We start from the raw sequence: 23,528 nt of genomic DNA on the forward strand, positions 1-23,528 counted from the left end.
TATCAGAGGTAGTAGATCCCAAATCATTATATGAGAGTTAATCTCACCACCCACACTTCACTTTTTGAATGTGACCAAAAGTGACTTGATCCAGAAATGTTACGTGCTCTTTATAAACACGAATCCTTTACAAACATGGTGAAACAGAAGAAGTGAACAGTACCTTTGGCCCACACCAGCAGCAGGACAGGAACTGAGCTTAGTACACAAGAGTTCCAGCCTGTTCTCTGGTGAGTGAAAGATCAAGACTAAACACCATTATTTGCATGACAGTAACGTCGTCAGCTCCATCATTCGTCACTGACACTGGTGATGACGAAGCGTATTGAACACCAACTGGAGCAGAACGAGTGGACTCACTCGAATGGGGGACCCCACAGGATCCTGCTCTCCTGTGGGACTCGCTGAAGATCTGCCATTGAGAGGATTAATGAAGAGACATCACCTGCTATGATTTTGAGACAATTACATTTCCGTGGTTTCTAACTAGAGAGCCTGTTTAGCCTCAAAACCACGGAAAAGTGCCTGTACCCAGGCTTTGGAAGACTCTGGCATGGCAGCAAATAAACATTTTAAGGACTCGCTCCATTTGAGAAAGAAGTTATGCTTGTAAAGACAGCAGAAAGAAACTTAAAAATGTGTGTGAGCTCCGAGCAGACACACAATTTTGCCATAAATTCTTCTGGCTGGAAATCTATTGCCAGTTGCTTTTCCAAAGCCCGTCATCTGAAGACTGGATCAATATAATTCATTCTTCTTGGTGCTACATCTTGAATCGATTCAGGAACCAAACCTTGAGCAGAAGGCAGCGGTTGCTGCCTTGTTAAGAACAGTCCCTCATCTCCTAAATCTCCAAGCGGTGCCTTAGAAGTTATCCTGAAGAGTATATTTTTGGAGAAGAGGTAATCTGATGCTCTAGTGTAAGAAATTTGGGGCAGTGAAGGGCAAGACAAATTGGAGAGGACAGAAGCTGAAGGAAGAAATTAGCACTGGATCTAAAAAGGAAGATCTAACAGGAAATGCTACAGACATTAGAAATTTTTACACACTAGAAATAAGATGACATGAGAAACCGTATCATAAGCTAGAAAATATTAATAAATCAATAAAACGAAATTCACAAAAAGCACCTGAGAACAAAATTGTCAGTCATGGATCAATTCCATAATATACTGTATGTCAACAAATACAGGGCTGTTGTTTTTACCTAAAAGCCAAACTTTGTCCTTCACCTTGGTGTTTAATTTCTATTGCAGTGTATTTGCCAGTGCTGATCTAAGCTTTCAGTGTACTGCTCCGGAACTATGATACTTCAGGGTGGCTCCTGTGCATGTAGTTGGGCATTTCATAGGAGTCTAAAGGCATCTGAAAAAAAGCTCAGAAAAATACTTTTTCAACTTGATGCACTCCAGAAATTACATTTTGTCTTTACAAACATGACTCTTAGGCATCAGCATTCAAAAAAGCAAAAGGGATGGAGGGTGGTAGCATCACTGAACTAGAAGCAGGGAAATCGACCCAAATCAACTTGCACTTTGGCTGGTGTAATATTAATACAGGGCCCTTGAGCATTCTCTGCAGACTGGAGTAAGCAGGTTCTGTCCCCTGGAGAAATACTCATCCAAGATCTGTGGCATTTCCATCATTTTCAAATCTAAAACTCTGGGTCCTAACTGCAAGAGATTCTTAAAGACAAATTCAAGCAGCTGTGCTATGAAAAAAAAAGGATGCTTTTACTTGCAGAAAAGATGACTTGTACGAACAAAGTCAAGGCAGTAACGTGCGCCCCTTGGGTTAGGGATAAAAACGGAGGATGAATTGCTGTTAGTGAGTGGACAATCCCAAAATCACTCTAGTCATTTCTCTGCACTCATTTTTGGAATTTCATTTTACACTGTATTTATGCATCCAATGGGCATGCCAACTGCTTTTCTGAATGACAGGAAACAACAAATTACTGTAATCTCTGACTAGCTGAATATAAAAAAAAAAATACATCAAATGAGAAGGAAAAATAAAGATGGAGGAAAGAAATACTGCAGATAACACACAACTTCATCTTTTCCCCACCCCTACCCAGACAGAAATGGTTTTCATTTTAGGGACTATAATTTACCATGAACTTTTCAATGGTGGTGGTGGTAATTATTGGTTTAGAGGTAGTTCAAAAATTATTTATGATGAGTAGACAAAATTTACATCTACACTCACAGAAAACGTAGGTCCTTGTTACAGATACTCTATCAAATACAGCTCCAAGATCCACACAGTGCCAGCATAGTGATGCTGGTCAGGGGCACGACGTTTTCAGTAAGACAGTCATACAGGTCCATATACAGACCAAACAATACTATTTGGTAGTATGGATTAATGTATTCAGACAGATAAGAGAGAGTATCACAAGAAAAGCAATTATTTCTGGTGCAATCTGCATCTGCTCTAAGAAGGTCTCTTAGCTCATTTCTCTCTGTGCAGCAGTTATACCAGTCCACCTGGTCCAGCTCAGTCTGAGAGGAGATAGAACAGATTAACAGCTCAAAAACGCATTTAAGGTTCACATTTTAATCTAACAAAAAGCCTAAGAGAAAAGGCTCACTCAGTAGAAACTTTCCACCAACTCAGAGGACAATAAACCAGAAAAACCCCCGATATATTCAATCCACAGAGCCTTGCAGCAGAACATGAAGCTGCCAAGCGCAGGCTATGACAGATGGCCATGGGAGCAAACTTGGAAAGCAAGGCTTTCAAGGAAGATGGCTGTGGCTTTAAAACTAGCCAGGAATTGGCATGATTGTCAGTGTTAGGAGCCTGCCTCTTGTGCAGGTTCTAACTGCTGTGCTCACGTGCACACGTGTGAGTGTATGTGCGGCTGGCACGCAGCCTCCCTGCAGGGAAGTATTAACTGCCCTGGGTCAGCTCAGTGTGCACATCTCTGCCAGAACCGCGATGCTGGGCAGGAGCTCAAAGAGCTACAATTGCTGATTACCACAGCCAGCAGAAACCCATTGTGTAGAAACAATTATATGAGCAAAATTTCATTTTCACTAGCTCTTTTTACTCTATGGTGTATTTTATACACCAGTACAAAGTGTACCTTAGCAATCACCACTGCATCCAAGACTAGCAAGACTTTGCTGCAAAGGAGACCTTGAACCTCCATGAGAAACAGACTATAAATGAGGTGAGTGACACGGAACTTATGATGAAAGCATCTTCATTTTGAAACAGCAGCAGTGGGAGGATATCGGGTGAGTAAATTACAGGGCACTGCTCTCCCGGCTGATGAAATGAAACACCAAAAAGACACCTTACTTACTATTAATGCAAACCAGCCCATCATTGATTTAGCAACTATTACTAAAAAAGCTGAAATCACATCATGGCAACAGAATTCGGTTCTCATCCAGGGTAAGAGCATGTTCAGGTTACAGCAAGTTCCTCCTTCCTCTCTTCGACCACAACCCTCACCTGCTCATTATACCAACCACCCTGCCTTTCCTGTCACCCCCAAAGCTTTGGTCTTGTTCAAGAATCTATTACACCAAACCTCTCTGATCTTTTCTTTACCAATCCAAAGAGTATTCCATTCACTTTGTCTGGTCCAGCTGCCATTTAATGAAAACACAAATTTACTGATGGAAGTTTGTCTATCAGGCTGGTTAATTGCAAAGCTTAGGTTGTTCTCTGTTTGCCAAATGGTGTCAAGTAAGTTTTCGTGGTGTCGTGTCTCTCGGTTGGAGAGGCATGTTCACGCTTCTCAGTTGGAAAACACAACTGGCACCTTCTCATAGAGAGTCTAACATTATCCAATATAAACATCCCCTTTGCTAGCAGTAAAAAAATCTTCAAGAAAGTGGGAGAAATCTTTGGAAATTACACATAACCAAGGTAGATGGCAAATCTATAGCACCGGACACATTTTCTGCTATAACCTGTAAGCTCCATTCAAAAGATCAATCCAGCCCATGGCTGTGTATTTATTTCTACCAGGCCAGATTCTTCAGGGATTGACTTTTGATGGCACAGCTCACTTGCTGATAGTAATCGCTTATCAAGTCCCTTAGTCTGTTTTTTTTCAAGGAAAGAAAAAAATAGCAGAGCTGCCACACAGGCAGCACTGCTTGACTCATCACATTCAGGCTCTGTGTGGAGCAGATTTAATTCCTTTGTATAGAATACTTGATATATTTATCCTGGCACTTGACTTTTTCCTCATGAGACACCATCAGAGTTGTGGCAGCTTTAAAAACCTGAGCTAATTCCATATATACAGAAGGAAAAAGGCTGAGCTGGCAGGATTTACTCTACTGAGACACACATCATCTGTGCTGCCTTCTCTCCCGCAGGTTCATAACAGCCTGAGCGGTTTCAAGTGGACCTCACAGCTCATTCTGATGGTTCTCTCTTCTCCTGGGCCAAAAGGGAGCTGGAAAGAGGAAGAAAGCAGTGGGGACTCTGGTGATAATTTGTTCAGTGAGGTCTGTTTCTGTAATATAAGATGTGCTCCCGGAGCTGATCATTTGGTGGTTAAAGTCTTTGGCAGGAATTTTATTTTTAAGTGTGGCTGCAGCTCCCAGAGCCAGCAATGGGAGCTCTGGTGTAGTCAGCAAACACAGAGGGGTGGGGAGGACGGGAATCAACAACCCACCATAAAAATCCCCCTCAGAATTACAACAAGCAATATGATTGTCATTAAAAATGTTATGTATCAAACATAGCGTGGCCAGCAGGACAAGGGCAGTGATCCTTCCCCTGTACTCTGCATTGGGGAGGCCACACCTGGAGTATTGTGTTCAGTTCTGGGCCCCTCAGTTCAGGAAAGACATTGAAGTGCTGGAGCGGGTCCAGAGAAGAGCAACACGACTGGGGAAGGGACTGGAACATAAGACCTATGGGGAGAGGCTGAGGGAGCTGGGCTTGTTTAGTCTGGAGAAGAGGAGGCTTAGAGGTGAGCTCAGCACTCTCTAGAACTACCTGAAGGGCAGTTCTAGCCAGGTGGGGATTGGTCTCTTCTCCCAGGCAGTCAGCAATAGGACAAGGGGGCATGGACTTCAACTCTGCCAGGGGAAATTTAGGCTGAGATTAGAAAGAAATTCTTTACAGAGAGAGTGGTCAGGCATTGGAATGGCTGCCCAGGGAGGTGCTGGACTCGCCGTCCCTAGAGGTTTTTAAACTGAGATTGGACATGGCACTTAGTGCCATGATCTAGTAAACGGACTAGAGTTGGACCAAGGGTTGGACTTGATGATCTCTGAGGGCTTTTCCAACCCAGTCCATTCTGTGACTCTCTAGCCAATCCTTCTGTAGTATTTTCAAGAAAAGTTGTTCCTGAAAATTTATATGGCAGAAGCAGACAAATATAGAGAATAATATACAGCATGTTTACTTTTAGTTCCATTATTATTACTACTATTATTATTACATGATTACTAAGGCTGAAATGATATAACAGAACAACTGATATAAAATTGTGTCTTAGAAGGGATATAAATGATAAATGACTATGAAACAGATGACCTTTTCTTAACAAAATATCCTGTGAATTCTTAAGCTGTAAAAATGAATAAGATCCCAAAGGAAAAGACAGGATGGAAGTTATGAAGTTGTCAGCAATTAAATACTAAAGCAACTTCCTGTCACTGTGAGTTCTGGTTGATGAAGCTTTTTAGTCTCCCTAGGACCCATCTCTTCCCAGCAAGAGCATGACACAAGCGTCCCTGAAGTTAGCGGAACACACCACACGAGCTCACAGTCCCGTACCTTCTGTTTTGACACGAAGCCCAGCACTATTCTCCCAGTTCCTCTTCACAGTAAGTGTCAATCCGTATCCATCACTAACATAGGTAAAACTTAAACCTTCCCAGGTTGATGACTAACTTTAGTTATTTTTAGTACTCCATATGAAAATTTTGGACCTTTTAAAATTTTTTCTTACATCCCATATATGGAAAGAAACAGCTATTAAAACATCCATCACAGTCTTTGCTTGCTTTGTCCATTTTTTAATTTAGTTATTCAAGTGTCATGAAAACATGGTCTCTCATGATTGGTATAGGTGCTTCCTATGATTACGCCTAACAAGTTTGTCAACCGTGGTTTTGCTATTGTTGAAACGGTATGCGCCTTATATTACTAGCAGATGGCACATCACAAGGCCTGTATTTCTGCATGTGATGTTTTCCTCTATACTTCAGGTGCTATTGTGTTTTCAATGAAGTTACCCATCCGCAAACAAACAAAAAGCCCACATCAAAAGAAACACACAAAAACCGCACCACAAACTAGACTCAGGTTGAACGTTCACACATGTATGTGGCTGGGTGTGCCACAACCAGCAAGCAATTATTGCTTGTATACTAGTTTGCTCAGGTTACAGGACAAAATGGTGTGTGTATGATCCAAATATATTTGTTTCTTCAGTATCACAGTATTGATGAGGTTTTCAGTGGCAATAGGATTAAAACAAACAGACAAACAAAAAACCCACCTGCTACAATGCGTGTTTCTTTTCCCTAGTGCTCATCACTATACTGCAAGATTCTTCAATGCTCAGGACACAAAGGCTCTTCTCTCCCTCAGAATTAATTTCAGATGAAGCCATTAGATCTCGCAGTTGCAGTTTAACGTGGGGATTTTAGGTCATCTCAGAACTTACCCTTTTCCAAGAACAGTTTTAATCTTTGCATAGTACTTGAATATACTACTTATAATTATGTTTCAAGTGTTATTGCAGCTATATTTCAGATTTTAGGTATGTAAGAAAATGCTATATTATTTTAATACTGACGGTATGGTAAAAATCTATTCAATATTCACCTTTCAGGAAGCATAATCAAATATCCAAGAACACTATTAGACTTGCCTAGCATAAAGTTTCAAACCACTAATGGGTTTTAAATTGATGTCATAATGCTGCAATTTAAATACATGATGTTCATTAATTTTACCAGAACTCTTTGTAGAGTAGGAGTGGTGCGAAATAAGGAAGAAGGTTATGTTTCCTACACCTGCCTTTTTTTCTGTATGGTTGCCCATTTCTGATACAAGAGAAGAATCTTTACATCAGCTTGGGGTGGGGGGTGAAGTTTACTCAAATGACAACACGTTTCAATCAGGTAATCACTGTGAAATTGTATCAAAGTAGTATTTTCTGTGAAAAAAACACCAGGAATAGGATAAATGTAACTAACGCATGATAGGCATGACATTTCTTAAAGATGGATTTCATGGGACCTATCACCAAAAATCCATAGGTACAAAGTAGAGGAAAATAAGGGATGGAAAAGGTCATCTTGCCCATACACTTTGCCAGTGAAAGGTCAAAATTCATGTACTTGAGCAAGACAGCAATATTGCAAAACGGGCAGCTGTAGTCTTGCCCAAATCTAAGGGAGTCCCCTCAAATGTGGACACACAAAAAGGAAAAGAGATCCCACTGTGAAGGACTAACCAAGGGATCTGTGCTCTTGAGGGGAGCGAGAGACAAATTTCTAGGTGAAGAATCATCTATTTCAGAAATATCCCAAAAGTCAAACTAAAATGTGTCTAGACATAATGGGCCAGTATAGTACAACACTTCACTCCTATTTATATTTCAAATATAGTATGTTTAATGTACATAAAGTCAGGTTTTCAAAGCTGTTGCTATAGCTACAAATCAAGGAAACCATAGCAACATCCCTGTATTATGTACAGTCTTAATTAGGGATTAAGCTATGTCTCTCTTTGCATTTTATATTAAATACTCCCATGCAACCTAGTTATAGTAATCTTAATTTTTTTCAGACTTTTTAATAATTAAAATGCCATAGCATTATACTTTCAAGTCAAATACACAACTCCTGAAATACACCTTTACCGCATTATTCTGATCATACCTAATAATATACACATCACTGTTTTTTACTTAAGATAAACACAGATGTTCATATCACTGTATTTCCTGAACTCCTTTAATACAAATCATTGATCAGTTCAGCCGTAACCACCAAGTAAGTCATTTTCCATCATTTCATAAGGGTTTCAAGTCTCATCTCATCCCACTCAACTTTGCCCCAAAAGAAATCAGCTCCTCCTAACCAACCTTTTTTCCTATTGATTGAAGTTGTGGTTTTCTGTTGTTTGTTTTTTCCCTCAGAAAGTATGCAAGGGAGGGACAGGGAAGCTAGAGGAGCAGACTTTCTAGCCCCCCTGTAATGTCAGATGACTGGGTTGGTGGTACATGACTCTAATTACTCTGTTTTGTTGACCTTGTACATGCACTATTTGAGTACACTGAGAAGTCAGGATTAGAGAGCCCTGGCATGCGGCACATGTGGAGAGGAACAGGAGAAGAGAGAACAAATGTAAAGAAAAGATAGAGGATGTTGGAAGTGGCCGGTGAGCAGGAGGGGGTGCTCTCGGATAGCGGGAGATGTGTAGGACCCAGTGGGGTGACAGGCTTCAAAGGACACCCTAGAAGAATGCGAACACGTTCAGCGGGTGTGTGTAGATTCTCTCAGCAAAAGAAAAGAGAAAGCCAAAATCACGGTTTTAAAAGCCTTCTCTGCTATATTCCTCTGCATCACATAATTTTCTGATAATTCATCGTGGTGTTTCAGTTCTATGAAATGAGCAGAAATTCAAAATATTTGGCACTTACAGAAATGAGAGATCTGTGGTTTTAATCTCTATGAACAACTGAGAATTGCTGGTGATTTTAATACAAATAGCAAACAAATGCATGTTTTTAAAGCAATCTGTGTTATAAAAATTGTAGTCTGAGAATGCTACGAGTGTGACTTAGGAACATGAGCCATGTAAAAGCTTTTCACATGGGCAGCACAACAAAACTTCCTTTGGATAAGGAACAATTAAGTCAGAAGACGGTGCATTCACAATCAGCAAGGCACATTGTTTCGTCGTTATCATTTTAATTAGCAAAATATTAATGTAATCTGCAAACACAAAGGGGAAAACAATTAAAATTACTAAGTTTAAGGAGTCCTTCACGACCTAAGCTAAATTGAGACAAATGTCTTACTAACCGATACTGGTCACCAACTTTCAGGACATTCATTTCCATTTACTGTTAGAACTTCCAAGCGTGTTATCAAATTTAAGAATGAATTAAGGCTCCCACAAGCTACAACCAACCTCTGATGAAGGCGATGGTGAATAAAAATGGATTAGCATGCTCCCCTCCTCTCCAGTTATCAGTCCGGACTGATAGTGATCAAGTGACTGTGGCAGCTCTGCCTCATTCGGATTCCACACCTGCCACTGTGGCAATAACCCAGGGACATGCAGAACACGCTGCCCTTTCATTTCCAGTGGGTTCCTGGTCCTTCCGTATTTAAGATATGCTAGATGGAGCCTTAGCCCTTTTGAACTCAACAGCAGCTCCCATTCATTTCACTGGGACTAGGATTCACACCCTGACTCTAAAAGATTTCCTTTCAAGCGCTCATCCTTTTTCTGCTCCTTAAATAATGTACTTTGGCCTCCAGCATACTCAGTGTTGTATCTTACACGGACAACAATTAAAAGATAAGTTTAAAAGAAGCTGCCTCCTAAAAAGCATAACCCTCTCTCATTGTATTTAACACTCTAAGGGTAAAATACTAACTAACTTGTCCGATACACTTATAGGAATGAACATCATGAAGTGGTATTGTTATTCTCTATGAAAGCTGGTGCGTGAATGAATTTCATTCATTAATATAACAATTGCAATTTTATAAAGAGAAATAAGTAACAGTAAGAAGTCTGATAGTATTTTTCACAATTGAGAGTGCTATAACTGTGCAGAAACAACTTTTATAAAGAGTTAACTTTTTATGTTAGCTTATTTTGCAAGTTTGCATCTGTTATAAATAGTACAGAGAGAGCGAATGAGAGAGGAGTCTGAGCAAAAAGCACCCACCAATATTGCCAACACCCAAAAACGCCATCAGATTTTTTGCCAGCTAAGACATTTTAAAGCAGGAGCCCTTGTAAAATATAATTCTATCACTGAAGTATTTTTATCACACAACAAGTATTCTGCAAAGCAGATACAGGCCACGGCATTTTAAAATACAGACTGGAAATACTGACCCGGCTTTCAAATAGATACCAAGTGTTAGTGTAACAGTTTCAGAAAAATCCAGTAAACTTTTCTACACTCGTATATATTCATTTCACAAACGTCTTCTTCCATGCAAATAAACACAAACTACTTCTTCCTTGGGTATCGCAGACAAAATGAAACGTTTTTAGGACTTAGTTACAAAAACAACCAAGAAAATTTCCTTTTGAGTTAAAAGGACTGAAGGCTTGAAATTAATCTGAAAAATTTTCTTGTTTGTAGAAATACCAGTTTTTACTGGGACTAAGCATGATTTTAAGGCAAGGTCACTGCTCTCTCCACTACAGACATGGTGGAAATTTAAAAAACTCAATGATCATTTAAACGGCAGCACACATTTAAAAGACACTTTGCTCAGAAACATTACTCGCTTTAGTATTTACAGTGGACAGGCTGGTAGAAAAGCAGGAACAGAAAAGTCTACGGGTCCATTATGTTGTGCTCTTTATAACAGGTCTTACCTCTTGTGTCTTCACATTTATGTATCCGTAGTGAGTTCTCAGAGGCTGCCTTTGGCCATAAGAAAATGGGATCCATTTGACACTGGTTTGTCCAAAGCAGTTTAGGATCAAAGGGAAAGTTACTTCATTTGTGAGACGAACGATGATCAGACAGAGGAACGCCGCAATGAAACTCACAGCAACAACGGACTTTCTCTGTCATGAAAAGAAGAAAGAAAATCAATTATTAAAATCAAGAATCAGTTTTAATAAAAAATACATATCTTCTATAACGGGATGAGGGAAAAACACTTTAGAAAGCCTCACGTGAAATTATTTTTATGGCAGTCACTTTGCTGCAGCAGCACAAGGAGCTGGGTGACTGGATCATTTTGTTTCGACAAATTTGCATTTCAGAGGTTTCAAGAGTTTCTTTAAGAACTGGTTTAAATTTTATTTGTATATGGAATTGTGATTTTTATGCAAACACCCACCCCAAAGTCTCCACTCAAAAGCATCAGTGCTCTAGACACATGACAAATACACAAAGTGGAAACGCCACTTGCAGTCACACCACACAATATTTATTGCGCAGAAGATGATGGCCACAGATTGTATTTATTGTGTGTTCATTTTAAATCATTCCAATGCAGCAGAACTCATACTCTAACCTTAAATATTTTTAGAATAAATGTGAAGGCAGCACAACAGCCTGCCTTACTGGAGGTTCACAAATTGACATTGTGAGGCATTGTTATCTTGGACAAGACGACCTCCATAGTTAATAACGTAGCAGATCTGAAGCCTGTATCTAATTAACCTTTGCTTTCCACCTCTAACCTATCCAGTTGGTCGGACTGCTTAATGTAACCACAGAACAATGTCAACTTTTTCCCTGGGTAACTACCCAGTCTGCAGGAGAAAAAACCTAGAAGAAATACGATGTTCCCCTCTTTCTTTGCTATTTTCTGAATGATGCAGTCAATTACTTCTTGACAAATTAGTTAAGGACAATACATGTTAGTTAGCATATGTAAAGATTCTAGGTATGATGCTGTATCATAAGGGTTATTTTTAAATTTTCCCTGAGGGACTGGAACAATAATCATTTACAGGTGTTTTTACTGCACTTTAATTACATTCAAGCTTTACCTAATTTGCCACAGTTTAATCACCCTACTGAATGTAATTCTACCCCCTGTAAACAGTAAAACATACAGAAAAGAGGCAAAAATAATTATTTGCCTAAGGGCCTACATAAGTATATAGCAACACTCAATGCTGGGACGGCAGAATCTGATCACCCTGATTTTTGTCTGCAAATACCACCAGCTAACAGGCACCAGCTGAGTACACATTTAGGACAGATTTTGTACACGATGGCAATCGGATCAGTCATGCTGCAACAGCGATGGAGGGGTGGAAGGCAAGCTCTGATTGCAGCCACGTACGATGAATTTGTTCTTTGCCTGGAGGTTCATTTGACAGTCCGCAGAAAATCAAATTCAAAACGCTGAGCAGAAGAAACGATGATATTTACCCAGCAAACATACTGGGAAAGGTGCAGACAGAGTTTTACTGAACGTGAGCACGCAGGGCTCATGTGCCCATGCATGCAGCCTGGAGACACTGCTGCCGTGCTTCGGTTTGGTTTCTGGACACAGAAAAAAGCGAGAATCGCAAAGAGCATACAGCAAATTTGAAGGGATGTTGCTGTATTCCCACACACAAGAGTTAACAAAATAGTACCTTATGGGGGTCGATTGCATAGCTCTGTTTTGATGTATTAGGAGGCTGCAATATATAAGATACAAGCAACAAAAGGCTGAAATGGAAAACGCGGGTGAATGAGGTCACTGTGAGGAGAAAGGGAAGAGGATGATGAAGAGGAGCAGTATTGTGGCAATGCGATTCAGTGAGGAATTGTAGTCGGCTAATGACCGTGCAATGTAAAATTAAACCCGGCAAATCTTCAGAGGGCAGCACAGCAGCCGCAACCCAATCACAGCTTTCAGAATTCATGGAAGCCACTGCACTTTTCATCAGCTGCATTATAACAGATTTACATTAAATTGCAATAAACTGGCTGGGGAGCACTTCTGTGTCACTTCTTTTTGTACCAGATGGAGTCAGAAATGTTTAGCTATATATCAGGGCCTTGTAAGCGTTAAGAGGAGCCAAGATGCGCAGTGCAAGTGATAATCATAAAACCTCAAGAAGGACGGTGAATTAGTCATATTATTTATTGCAAATCAGGATTAAACTATTGCAAATACTTAAAGGGGAATCTACAGCCTCATTCCATTACCTGAGCACACTTTGATCAAAACATCCACAGCGGGAAGCAGCAACACTGCCCTGTATGATGCCACTAACTGATTTCCCCATATTTTCTATTCCTGGTCTGTTGAATACCCTTTGTAGCTCCTTTATTTTGTGTAGATACGTCCTGAACTCGAAAACACTGCAGTCAGCTTTGTGTGCTTCTCACAGGGAGCTGTTCTAAGGAGCCTCTGCCCCAAGAAGAATTCGGATTGTGTAGTTAGATTCCTTGGCCTTTTCAAGATGCCATCTGATTTTTATATTCCCTCTCTTTAAATAAACTGCACTATAGGAGAAAGGAAAGAAAAAACCTGTGGCTGCCTTTTGTTTTCTTATGTAAGAAAATATTGTTTGAAAAACACCAAAGATTTTTCTGTGTGTGTGTTGCTTAGCTAGAAAGAACCTGCGCTAACTAGAGCAACGCAACAAGATAAAGGCATTTTTACAACAGAAAGGAATCAACACATCTGTTATAATTGTTTTTGGGGAAAAAAAAAAAAGCTATATGCAAACACAATGTCTGTTTATCAACTTGTACAAAGGAACTTGAGTTAAGGATTTGGTTCCCTTGCAATTTTTTGTTAATGGCATGAGATCCAACAATACGCATTCTCCAAGGGAAAGACTACTGCAAATTGTAATTTCATCGGCTCAGTATTGAAAAACAACAAAGCACCTACTTCTCATAATTTTAGCCTTTAGCATCCCATCAGGCAGTCTGTTCAGTGGGCAAGAGTATTCTAAAGGGCACCTCTAACAGTAATTAGTTACCCTTACGTTCTTCCCTCCTTTACATGCTCAAAAATAACAACAACTAAGTGTTATTTATCAGGAAGTACTTCTTGTAAGATCTCTCCTTCTGCAGGCAAATGGATTTTGTTATCTTTCCTGTAATAAAATTTAAAATTTAGTATTGGAGACTCCACACATCCTACAATACATTAAGATATGACAGGGAAGTATGAAGCTATATACAGGGATGAACACTAGACTCTAATTTCTCTCAAAATTTGTCTGTATCAACATTTTAAATGCTCACACATCCTAGCATTTGGTAGAGCTATACCAACGTTAATTAGCAACTCTCCACAGAAAGAAATCTTATTCCTCCTTAATTTTCAGTTCTCATGAATACAAACAGTATCTCAACAAAATAAATGTTTCTCTAATATGGAAACATCCTCTGTACAAAGCCCAATCAATCTATATATCTTGCTAGCTAATTTAACATAGGTATCTTGATGTTGCTGATATTTAAATAAAAAAATGTATATTCGGTTATAAATATTTTTATACATATTCAGTGAAGAGTAAACAATAAGACATCATAAATAGTTTCTTAGCTGCACTATCACAATTTATTAGCTTTTGTAATATTTTATTTCATTCATTATAGTATATGACTAGTCTAGTTGAAAATTGCAAGAAAGTTACCATACTTATGAACCCCAGGTTCCAGTGTAAGTTGGGGAATGACCTATTAGAGAGCAGCGTAGGGGAAAGGGACCTGGGGGTCCTGGGGACAGCAGGGTGACCATGAGCCAGCACTGGGCCCTTGTGGCCAGGAAGGCCAATGGTACCTGGGGTGGGTTAGAAGGGGGTGGTCAGTAGGTCAGAGAGGTTCTCCTGCCCCTCTGCTCTGCCCTGGGGAGACCACACCTGGAATATTGTGTCCAGTTGTGGCCCCTCAGTTCCAGCAGGACAGGAAACTGCTGGAGAGAGTCCAGCGCAGCCACCAAGATGCTGAAGGGAGTGGAGCATCTCCCGTGTGAGGAAAGGCTGAGGGAGCTGGGGCTCTGGAGCTGGACAAGAGGAGACTGAGGGGGGACTCGTTCATGTTTACAGATAGATAAAGGGTGAGTGTCAGGAGGATGAAGCCAGGCTCTTCTCGGTGACAACCAATGATAGGACAAGGGGTAATGGGTGCAAACTGGAACACAGGAGGTTCCACTTAAACTTGAGAAGAAACTTGTTCCTGGTGAGGGTGGCAGAGCCTGGCCCAGGCTGCCCAGGGGGGTTGTGGAGTCTCCTTCTGTGCAGACATTCCAACCCGCCTGGACACCTTCCTGTGTAACCTCATCTGGGTGTTCCTGCCCCATGGGGGGATTGCACTGGATGAGCTTTCCAGGGCCCTTCCAACCCCTGACATGCTGGGATTCTGTGAATACAGGATGCTATAGCAGAAGAGTGAAGGAGTTTAGTATTTGTTAATTACATTAAGACTGTGTAGCTGCTCATTTGTGGTTTAAAACCAAACCAAAGTGGACACACATCAGGTCAGAGCACACATAGTATAAGACCTGGGATCCCACACACACTAGAACTAAACAGTGTATTCTCAACTCTTTTCACTCAATCTCCACAATAACAAAATCCCAGTTCCAGATATTTCTCAGACACCAAACTCATTCTGTCTAGTATGTATATCAAAATAAACAAGCAGTAGGCATGATTCACACTTCCGAGGCTTCAATTTATATCCAAGTTGTTAAAATCAGAATTGAAATAAAAACAGGATTGTGTCATCATACTATGCTAGTTCACATAAATAAAATAATAACAACAGTACTTTCATGGGTGTGTGTGTGTGTATATATATATATATATATATACACATATTTGGCTATCTATAACCTCCATATCATCTGTGCTTGGCTATTTACCAGTGTGATTCATTAGCTTAATTGTGGCAAGAACTTGACAGTCTGAGCAAGCTTGAGTGATTTTTCTCTCATAATCTGCTAAGTGTGAGATGACGAGAACAGTTGTTATAGTTCAACAACGGCGGATAGACACAACCCTTTTTTGTGTTGTATACAGTTGTCTAGCAGGGAGGAAGAAAGGAAATATCTCCGACATAAGACGATAGAAATTTCCTAAGTTGTAAATTTTACTTATATACTAAGTAGGTACTTGGTACCTTTCCTTTCTAGCCCAAGAGCAACACTCTGCCACATAGAGTGTGTTCTATGGAAGAGACTATCAAACCACTCCGCAAGTGGTAATAAAACCCCACACTAGTGAGGTTAACAATAAAAACCCATTTCACAGATGCATAAACTGAAGTTGAAAGCAACTTTCCTAAGATCACAAAGAAATCAACAGAAGCTACGCCTAAACTTTTATTCTAGAACTATGTTGTTTCTCAGGTTTATTGTTTCTGTTATAACCAACTACCTGAATTTGTTAAGTACCAAAGTTGAACGTGATAATATGGAAGACTCTAGTAAAGGACCCTTGCGATCACTCAAGTTCCATGCCCCAAACAGTAATTGAAAAATAAGCCTTTTTTCAGAAACTGATTTTTTACAATATTCATTTTTTTCAGTTATTTTAATGGATACATGATAATACTGCGCTTGGAAGGACAAATCAAAGGTAAAGACTTACGTGAGGGCTTTGAGTCTCTTAGATGACACAATATGCAGTAATATTGTACCTTTACGAGCATACAGAATAACTCAACGCTTTTTTAATATCTCTCCACATTACACTACTTTTATTATACAGCTGATGCAGGGATTCAGGTTTTTTACTCAAGCATAATACCAATTGAAAACAATAATGGCTACACTTACTGAATTTGTTTCGTTTTCTAGACCGCTGTATTAAAAATAGTTTTATTTAATTTTCTCCTTTATGGTCTCAAGCATCCTCTTTGAATGCTGCTTTCTGTTACAACAGAGCATCAAATGGAACTCTTTCAGCACGCTAGTTGAGTACACCTTGCTGATATCACTCGTATTGGAAATAAATATGCCTTCCAGCTATTTCTTTTGTCCTGAATCTCCCTTTAACAGGGCTGCTGGAGGGATACTCAGGCAGGGGTCCTGCAAGTTTTCAAAGAGGGAGCAAGACTGTATAGCAAAGATGCTTTTAGAAACAGACACATGTCAAACAACATTTGCATAAAATCGGTAGCTGAAGATTTACTTTCTTCTCCTTCAGAAGTGAAAGTTAACCCGAATACGTTCAAAGGCTCCACGGGAGACGGCTGTCGATGCTTCTCTCTCAGGAGAAGGTAAGGGGTTGTATCACAAGTCAGACCTGCTTTAGGTTCAAAAACCAGTCAAATCAAGATTAAAGCTTGGTTTTTTTTGTCCTGGAAAAGGGCAGCTTTGCTAAACTGGAATGTAAGCAGCGAAGAAGCTGAGGAGTAAGAGCGGAAATAAGATTTGGTGATGGACAAGTGAGGCAAGAAATGCAGCTTACATAAAACTAGATGAAAGTTATAGAATGAAACACATGACTTTTAGCCTTCTATATGGCCTAGAAAGTATTTAGTCTAACAATGTATGCTGGGTCAGGACTGTATTCATAGCTTATGAAGGTATGAACAGTAGACGCTTCTTGCCTCCTCTTGTAGGAATTCTGGCCTTTTTTATAGCTAAGGGAGCTCAAGAACACGACTCATTGCACCTCTTCTATTGTTGCAATTTGTTGAAAACTTGTCACATAATTCAGTTTTCACCACGATTCACAGTGCAGTCCCATGCGAATGGTGGTGTGTCTAGGTTCATAACAGATAGACACGGTGTTTTTCACAGCAAAATAAAACACATTCAAACATCTCCCTCATTAAAGCAAAAAATCTCTGCAGAAAGGGCTCAGGCAAGACCTGAGCAGCAAACAAAAATGGGAATCAGCACAGTGTTGCCAAAATAATGGATGTGGCAGCAGCAGTGGTCTATAACACAAGTCTTCACTGCTTACGTACCGCAGGATTATTCCTGTTGAGATTTAGTCTCAGGTAACTGCATAACTACTACACACGGCAGAAATAGCACACATATTTGCTTAATAATATGGAATTATGTAAGGTGCAGAACTTCAAAGTTTCAAGGAGTAAACGTTGAAGTATTTTGGAGATCTCTCATATGCGACCATGCATAAGAAGTTACTACATTTGAAAAGTCCCAGGTATTATGAGCCCTTCAAATTGCAAAATGTTGTCAAATTTATCTGCATCACTAATCCCTCTTGCCCTAAACTCAAAGTCTGATCTGAAGGAGCTGGGTTTTTTTGCCTTTTTAAAAAAAAATCTGGAGATATTCTTACCCCTTAAAGTGATTTCAGGCTTTCCAGCACTTTGAGTTCTCCATATCCTATAGTGATTCTTTCTTCCTCTCTTTTCCTGCTTGCTCAAAGCTGAGTTATTTCCTTCAGCAGCATAGTTCTGGCCTAGAGCTCCCTATGCAAACAGTCTCTACCCCCAACAAGGCACAAATACAGCATTAGCACAGCCCCAGTCTTCACAAACAACCAAATCACAGCACTACCAAGCAACCTAAACTTCTGACCAAGGCATGCTTTTTGCCAGTCTGCTGCTTTGATTTATTTGTACTCTAAATGAAAGCTGGCCAGTAGCTTAAAACATCTAGCCCATTAAAATGCCCGTGACAGAGAAGCACACTTTAAATAGGGTTGTTGACTTTTCATTCTAGAAGATTTGTTAAGACTATTTAATCTAAAACTTCTGTTACTGGTTTACCCATGTCCTTCACAACTAGGGTAACCTTCATCAGTAGCTGTAGATGCATGTTATATAAATACTAATGTGGTCTATGCATGATAAAGTAGCATTAAAAAGAAAAGCCTCTGCAGTACAGCTCTCAAATGGTGCTTTTTTTTCCTCTAACTCTGGATTATTGCCCGGCTCTTCTTATCAATAGCTTGGCAAGCTTTCAGACACACACACAGCCTAACGTGTGCTTCCCTATAATAGAACTGCTGGTACAAGAATTTGTGATCTTTCAGCCTGGCAGTTGGTTGTTACTACTTATTGAAGTACCACCGGATTGTAGCTATTTTTCACCTGCTGAGAAAAAGTTCCAAGAGAAAACCACCCAAATGTGAGTATTAACGCTTACCCTGCCAGATACACCTCACATAGGTGAACTCTCTCTTCTTTATAGAAATATATAAAGATGCATGATAGGCAACATCACAAGAATGAATCGCTAACTGGGGAGCTTTCACAAGCGGTCTGAAAGACACCCTATAGCTGCCAGTATTTTAACGAAAAATTCCTTTCAAAAAGTTTATTCTTTCCAGCAGAAATAGACGCAAAAATGAATAAACCAGAAAAGCAATAACAAAACTTCACAGACGCATCAAGACAGATTTGGAGAAAACAATAAAAGTATCGGCAGACCTCTGCTCTGCTGATCTCTATATATGAAAAAAAGTGTAGTTATTAAAAGCCTACTACATTTCTTTATTATTTTATATGAAATATCAGAAATACTCCATTTCTTGTTTCAAAAACTCACAGGAAAGGGAATGCGATGGCTCCTAAAGTAAAAGTGAGATAAATTCAATTTCTGCTCCTAGCAGTAAAATAATCCATGCATTTGGTACACAGCAGGAGGAATGGATGTTAATCACGTACCTATATGTCTAGCAAACACTATGCTGGGATGTAACCTCTGGAATTACTAACTGTTAGATAAGAAAAAAAAAAATCAAACAAGTAAAATTAAAAATATGACAGCAGCCCAGGGGCAGAGAAAATCAAAGGAAATAAAATGCTGCGACAACCCCAAATTCTCCTTATTTTCAGGCTGCACATCTGTGAAGCAAATACCTTTTGCTGGAAACCTTCACTTGCCTGCAGCTCACTTCTACCTGCGGGGAAAAGTTGGTGCTACAGAGCAAAAACCGTGTACCTAGAAATTCACACAAGTGAAATGTGACTGCCCACCACCATCTGGACAAACCCAAACTTCCTCCATGGAGTTCTCCTCTGTAAAGATCCCTGACTGCCACGCTGCACCTGAAGCTAACAAAAATTGGCTCCGTGCCTCAGTTTCCCACTAAAGGTCAGATAACACTGGCTGACAAGAGAGATCTTGCCTAGTCTGCCACTTGGCAGGACTCTTGCTCTGGCCCTTCCCATCAGCTTCATCCCATACTGCTCTCCGGGAAGCCAGCACGTTTGGGAAGTTACTCTGGATGCTCTCTCTGCCACGGTGTACGCAGTGCACCTGCTGTTCAGAAGCACAAAAAGGAAAATAGAAGCAGGAGGTCATTATTCATTTCAGTCTTGCGTTAGGCACCCTCAGACAGCCAGTGCACCCTCACACAATGCAGATCAACGCCTTGTTCCAGGGGCAGGGATGCAAACACTGGCTGGAGGGAGGGTAGAAACCTCCTTCACAGCCCCACCGGGCAAAGGTCTGAATTCAGAGAGCAAAACCACAACGATTTTTCAAACTGGTCTTCCCCGCCAAAAAGCAGGACCGCTGTGAATTTGAAAGAAGCTGAGAGATGATGCTCTTCAACTGGCCTGTAGGAGGAATGTGGTTCCTTGAAGTTGTCCCCCAGTCTCCCCCTCTTCTTTTGCATTTCACCAAGAGATTCTCCAGCACAAGCTGTAGCCTCCATACGCAGCCTCTTACACAAACCCAGTAAACTGGGCTCTAAATCGTTTTTGCAAGGCCCTTTTCTCTTTATCAGACACAAAAATCTCCCTATTTTCTTTGGATAAACCTGCTTTAGCCTGCATCATCTATACATGGTTGACACATTTGTCATCAGAAAAGTAAAGTGTATTGTTCAATGCCTCCAAGCACTGTCTGCTGCTGGCATGTGGAGTAACATTTCAATAGGCATAATCATTTACAGCTGATAAAAAGCAAGACCTAATTACAAAGAAGTGGAGGCTGAGATCAGCTATTTTGTGAAAGGATTTTAAATGTTCTGCAGTATATCCAGGAACATACGACTCTTAGTGAGGAAAACACGCTTTCTCTGTTTAACTCTTGTTCCCTTCTTTATGTTGTTTTCTCTATTGGAAGCTTAGGGGAAAATCCTTTAGAAATCCTTTTTGTATTTTCTTTTTTCTAAAGAAATTAGACACCAGCATAGCACTGTCATTTCTGAACAGATCTTCAAAGTCAAGATTTAGATGTAGATGTTAAACTATTTCTGTGGCATACAAGCCTTCAGGGCAACTTTTGAGCCAATGGAGGCATACGGCATTTGCTGGCATGGTCACATTAGGGTTCTTTCTATTTCCTGAGTTCATTTTCTAATGCAAGAAGTGGAGTTTTGCAAGTGCAACAACTTGCAAGTGCAACACGCCATCTGTGGGATACACATTGAATTCCTTGCTAGAGCGGGGGCTTAGGTGGTTGGTTTCGGACAAAGGTATGCAGAACACAAGAAGACACTTTCTGCAGCACACGTTAACAATCACATTGTTATCACAGCACTAGAACATAGACTTTCCAGCTAGGATGCAGATCAGCTGTGGTAACCGCTGTATGCTCAGAGCAGCAGACCCTACAATGCTATGATCAAAATGAAAAAAGAAGCTAGGCATACATTTTCTACATCTTAAATCTCGTTTGTAGGAGGGGCTGCACTGAGCAATGCAGCGCCCGTACCCGCACAGAGGGGCAAATGACCCGCACATTTCACGTAGAGAACGTCCTTTCAAGACCGGCAGAATCTGACCTTATTTTACACACTTCTATTGATAAAATCACAAGAAAATGTTGCAAACCAGCAGGAACTTAAACTAAATTTAAGTACAATTGTATTCCATCTACATGTAGGAGTCTGTTCATTATTCATCTTTGGATAACATGAGCCAGAGGTTATCAGAAGGTGCCACAAGAGAGACTCTCCAGATAGCAAAGAATATATAGCATTATAGTTACAAAATATAATGACTGCTCACAGAGTGCTCAAGAGGTTGCTGACATATCCCTTAGTTGGCTGGGGAGCTTCTTAAATCAGGGCACTGAAACTCAATAAAAGCACCGATCAAGGCAGCGGCCCGAACTTAATTATGAGCTTTATTGATCATGTCTTCTCTTAAAAAAGAAAAACAAGAGATAAGGTGTCCACAAAGCACTGAGCTGGTGGCAAGGCCTGGCGGGACACTGCACAACAGATTCCTTGGCTGCCCTGACAAATCCGCAGTCTTTGCCTTTTTTGCTGACCTTTCACTTCTAGGAATTGGGAAAAGAATTTTCTGTGAACTAGTTTTTATCCAAAAGAAGCCAAATACAATTTCACATTTACAATAAAATCCGTGACCTGAGACCTATTTTGCGAATGCACACTATCGGATGGTACCTGCAGTGGAACAGCATCCAAAAGCCACAATCACCATTGTGCTAAAAGCTATAAATTCTTGAGATCCATTATTTCTGCAGTGCATCTCAATAGCAGCCAGAGGAAATCATAAACATTGATAGTTTTCCAAAAGAAATTCTTCCGAGCAATAAAGTTTAATCTCCCACTGATCTGTTATCCTGATAGAATAGCACATGGACAGTAACATATATATCCCATCTAAACACACATTCTATCATCATATCACACTCCTCTCACGCTGGGTGAGCTAACTGAATTGAACTTGACCTTCAAAGCCCTTGGAATGCAACAAAATATCTCTGTTTTCTGACATTTATGGGTGGTTTTTCTGCATGGCTGCTTTTATTGCCTAGAAAATAATGGTGAAAGCTGTGTGGACAAACCTTCTATAAACACTGACAAATCACATGAAAGGAAGACAGATTTATTCAGTGTACATTACTCCAGAACTAATCTAATCAAACCCAAGATTTACATTTTTAAAGCAGATCAAAAATTCATAGAGTTAGCATTTTGATACAATAGATATATATTGCAGTTTTATTTTAATCTGCAAGTGTAATTGAACTGATTTGGATTTTCTGCGCTCTTATTTTTGATTAAATAGGCTTTATGTGTTTCATATGAAAATACATCATTGAACTTGCACGTGCAATAGGAAAACTCTATGGAAAATTCATACAGAAGATTACCACCTCTGTCTAATAAAGCTTAGATAAAAACACATATGGACATAAATCTATATTAAAACCTAAAAGTTCTAGATGTAAAAAGACAAATATATCCTACTTGTGGTTTTCTTAAACTTAAAAGAAACCACTCCTGGCCGCTTTATCAGAACTGATGCAGAATGTTTGATGGAGCAAGTGTGACACAAATGTGTACCTAGCAAAGTTTTCCATTCTTTAGTCCATTAAGTACTGCATGATTGCCAGGTGTCAGAAATCATTCCAAACCCCTGTTGTCTCCATGCGTGTTTTACTTATTTGCATGCATCAAACAAACAAAAATAGTAGAAAAACTCCAAAATATTCAAATTGAGCTTATTTTTTGTATGGTAGTAAATTGAAACCACAGTGGCAACACTGCTTCAAACAGTCTGTGGACTGTTCTCTAGAAGACAACAGGGGTTGCAAAACAAAGGATGCATCTGCTATGGGGTGGACACGGGTGGCTCATGTTCTGCTGCCCGATCTTGGGCAAGTCACTGCTACTCTGTTCCTCATTTTCATAGTCTGTCCAAGGCCCCCAACAGCATGCTGTTTTCAAACAGCAGCAAAGCTTGACCCAATTAGAAACAAGTATTTTCACCAAATATTTCAGTCGAAGACATAATCTACTGTTTGGGTACTCAGTTCTAAGTCAGTGCATCTGGCAACTTGCACTGAACAAAAACAACTGCTGAATCCCATTCCACCTTCATCCCACTTGAGTCAAGTCTGGCATCACCAACCCCAGCTCCTGAATACTCTTCTTGAGGTCTGTGGCACCCAAATACTGCATCTTTGTAGCTTACAGCCATTAAAAAACTTCCTTCATTGCCAACTGTG

General features: G+C 40.1%; 1 protein-coding gene across 3 annotated transcripts in view; it reads right to left on the reverse strand.

Moving 5' to 3' along the window:
• Positions 1 to 23,528, reverse strand: part of ST6GALNAC3 (ST6 N-acetylgalactosaminide alpha-2,6-sialyltransferase 3) — a 238,358-nt gene that overhangs the window by 110,016 nt on the left and 104,814 nt on the right. For all 3 annotated transcript variants that reach the window (XM_065071333.1, XM_021295117.2, XM_065071334.1), the window contains exon 2: positions 10,570 to 10,764. In XM_065071333.1, the coding sequence (XP_064927405.1) occupies positions 10,570 to 10,764 (195 nt within the window). The remainder of the gene's footprint in view (positions 1 to 10,569; positions 10,765 to 23,528) is intronic.

This window comes from Columba livia, chromosome 8 (genome assembly GCF_036013475.1).
Source record: "Columba livia isolate bColLiv1 breed racing homer chromosome 8, bColLiv1.pat.W.v2, whole genome shotgun sequence".
NCBI lineage: Eukaryota > Metazoa > Chordata > Aves > Columbiformes > Columbidae > Columba > Columba livia.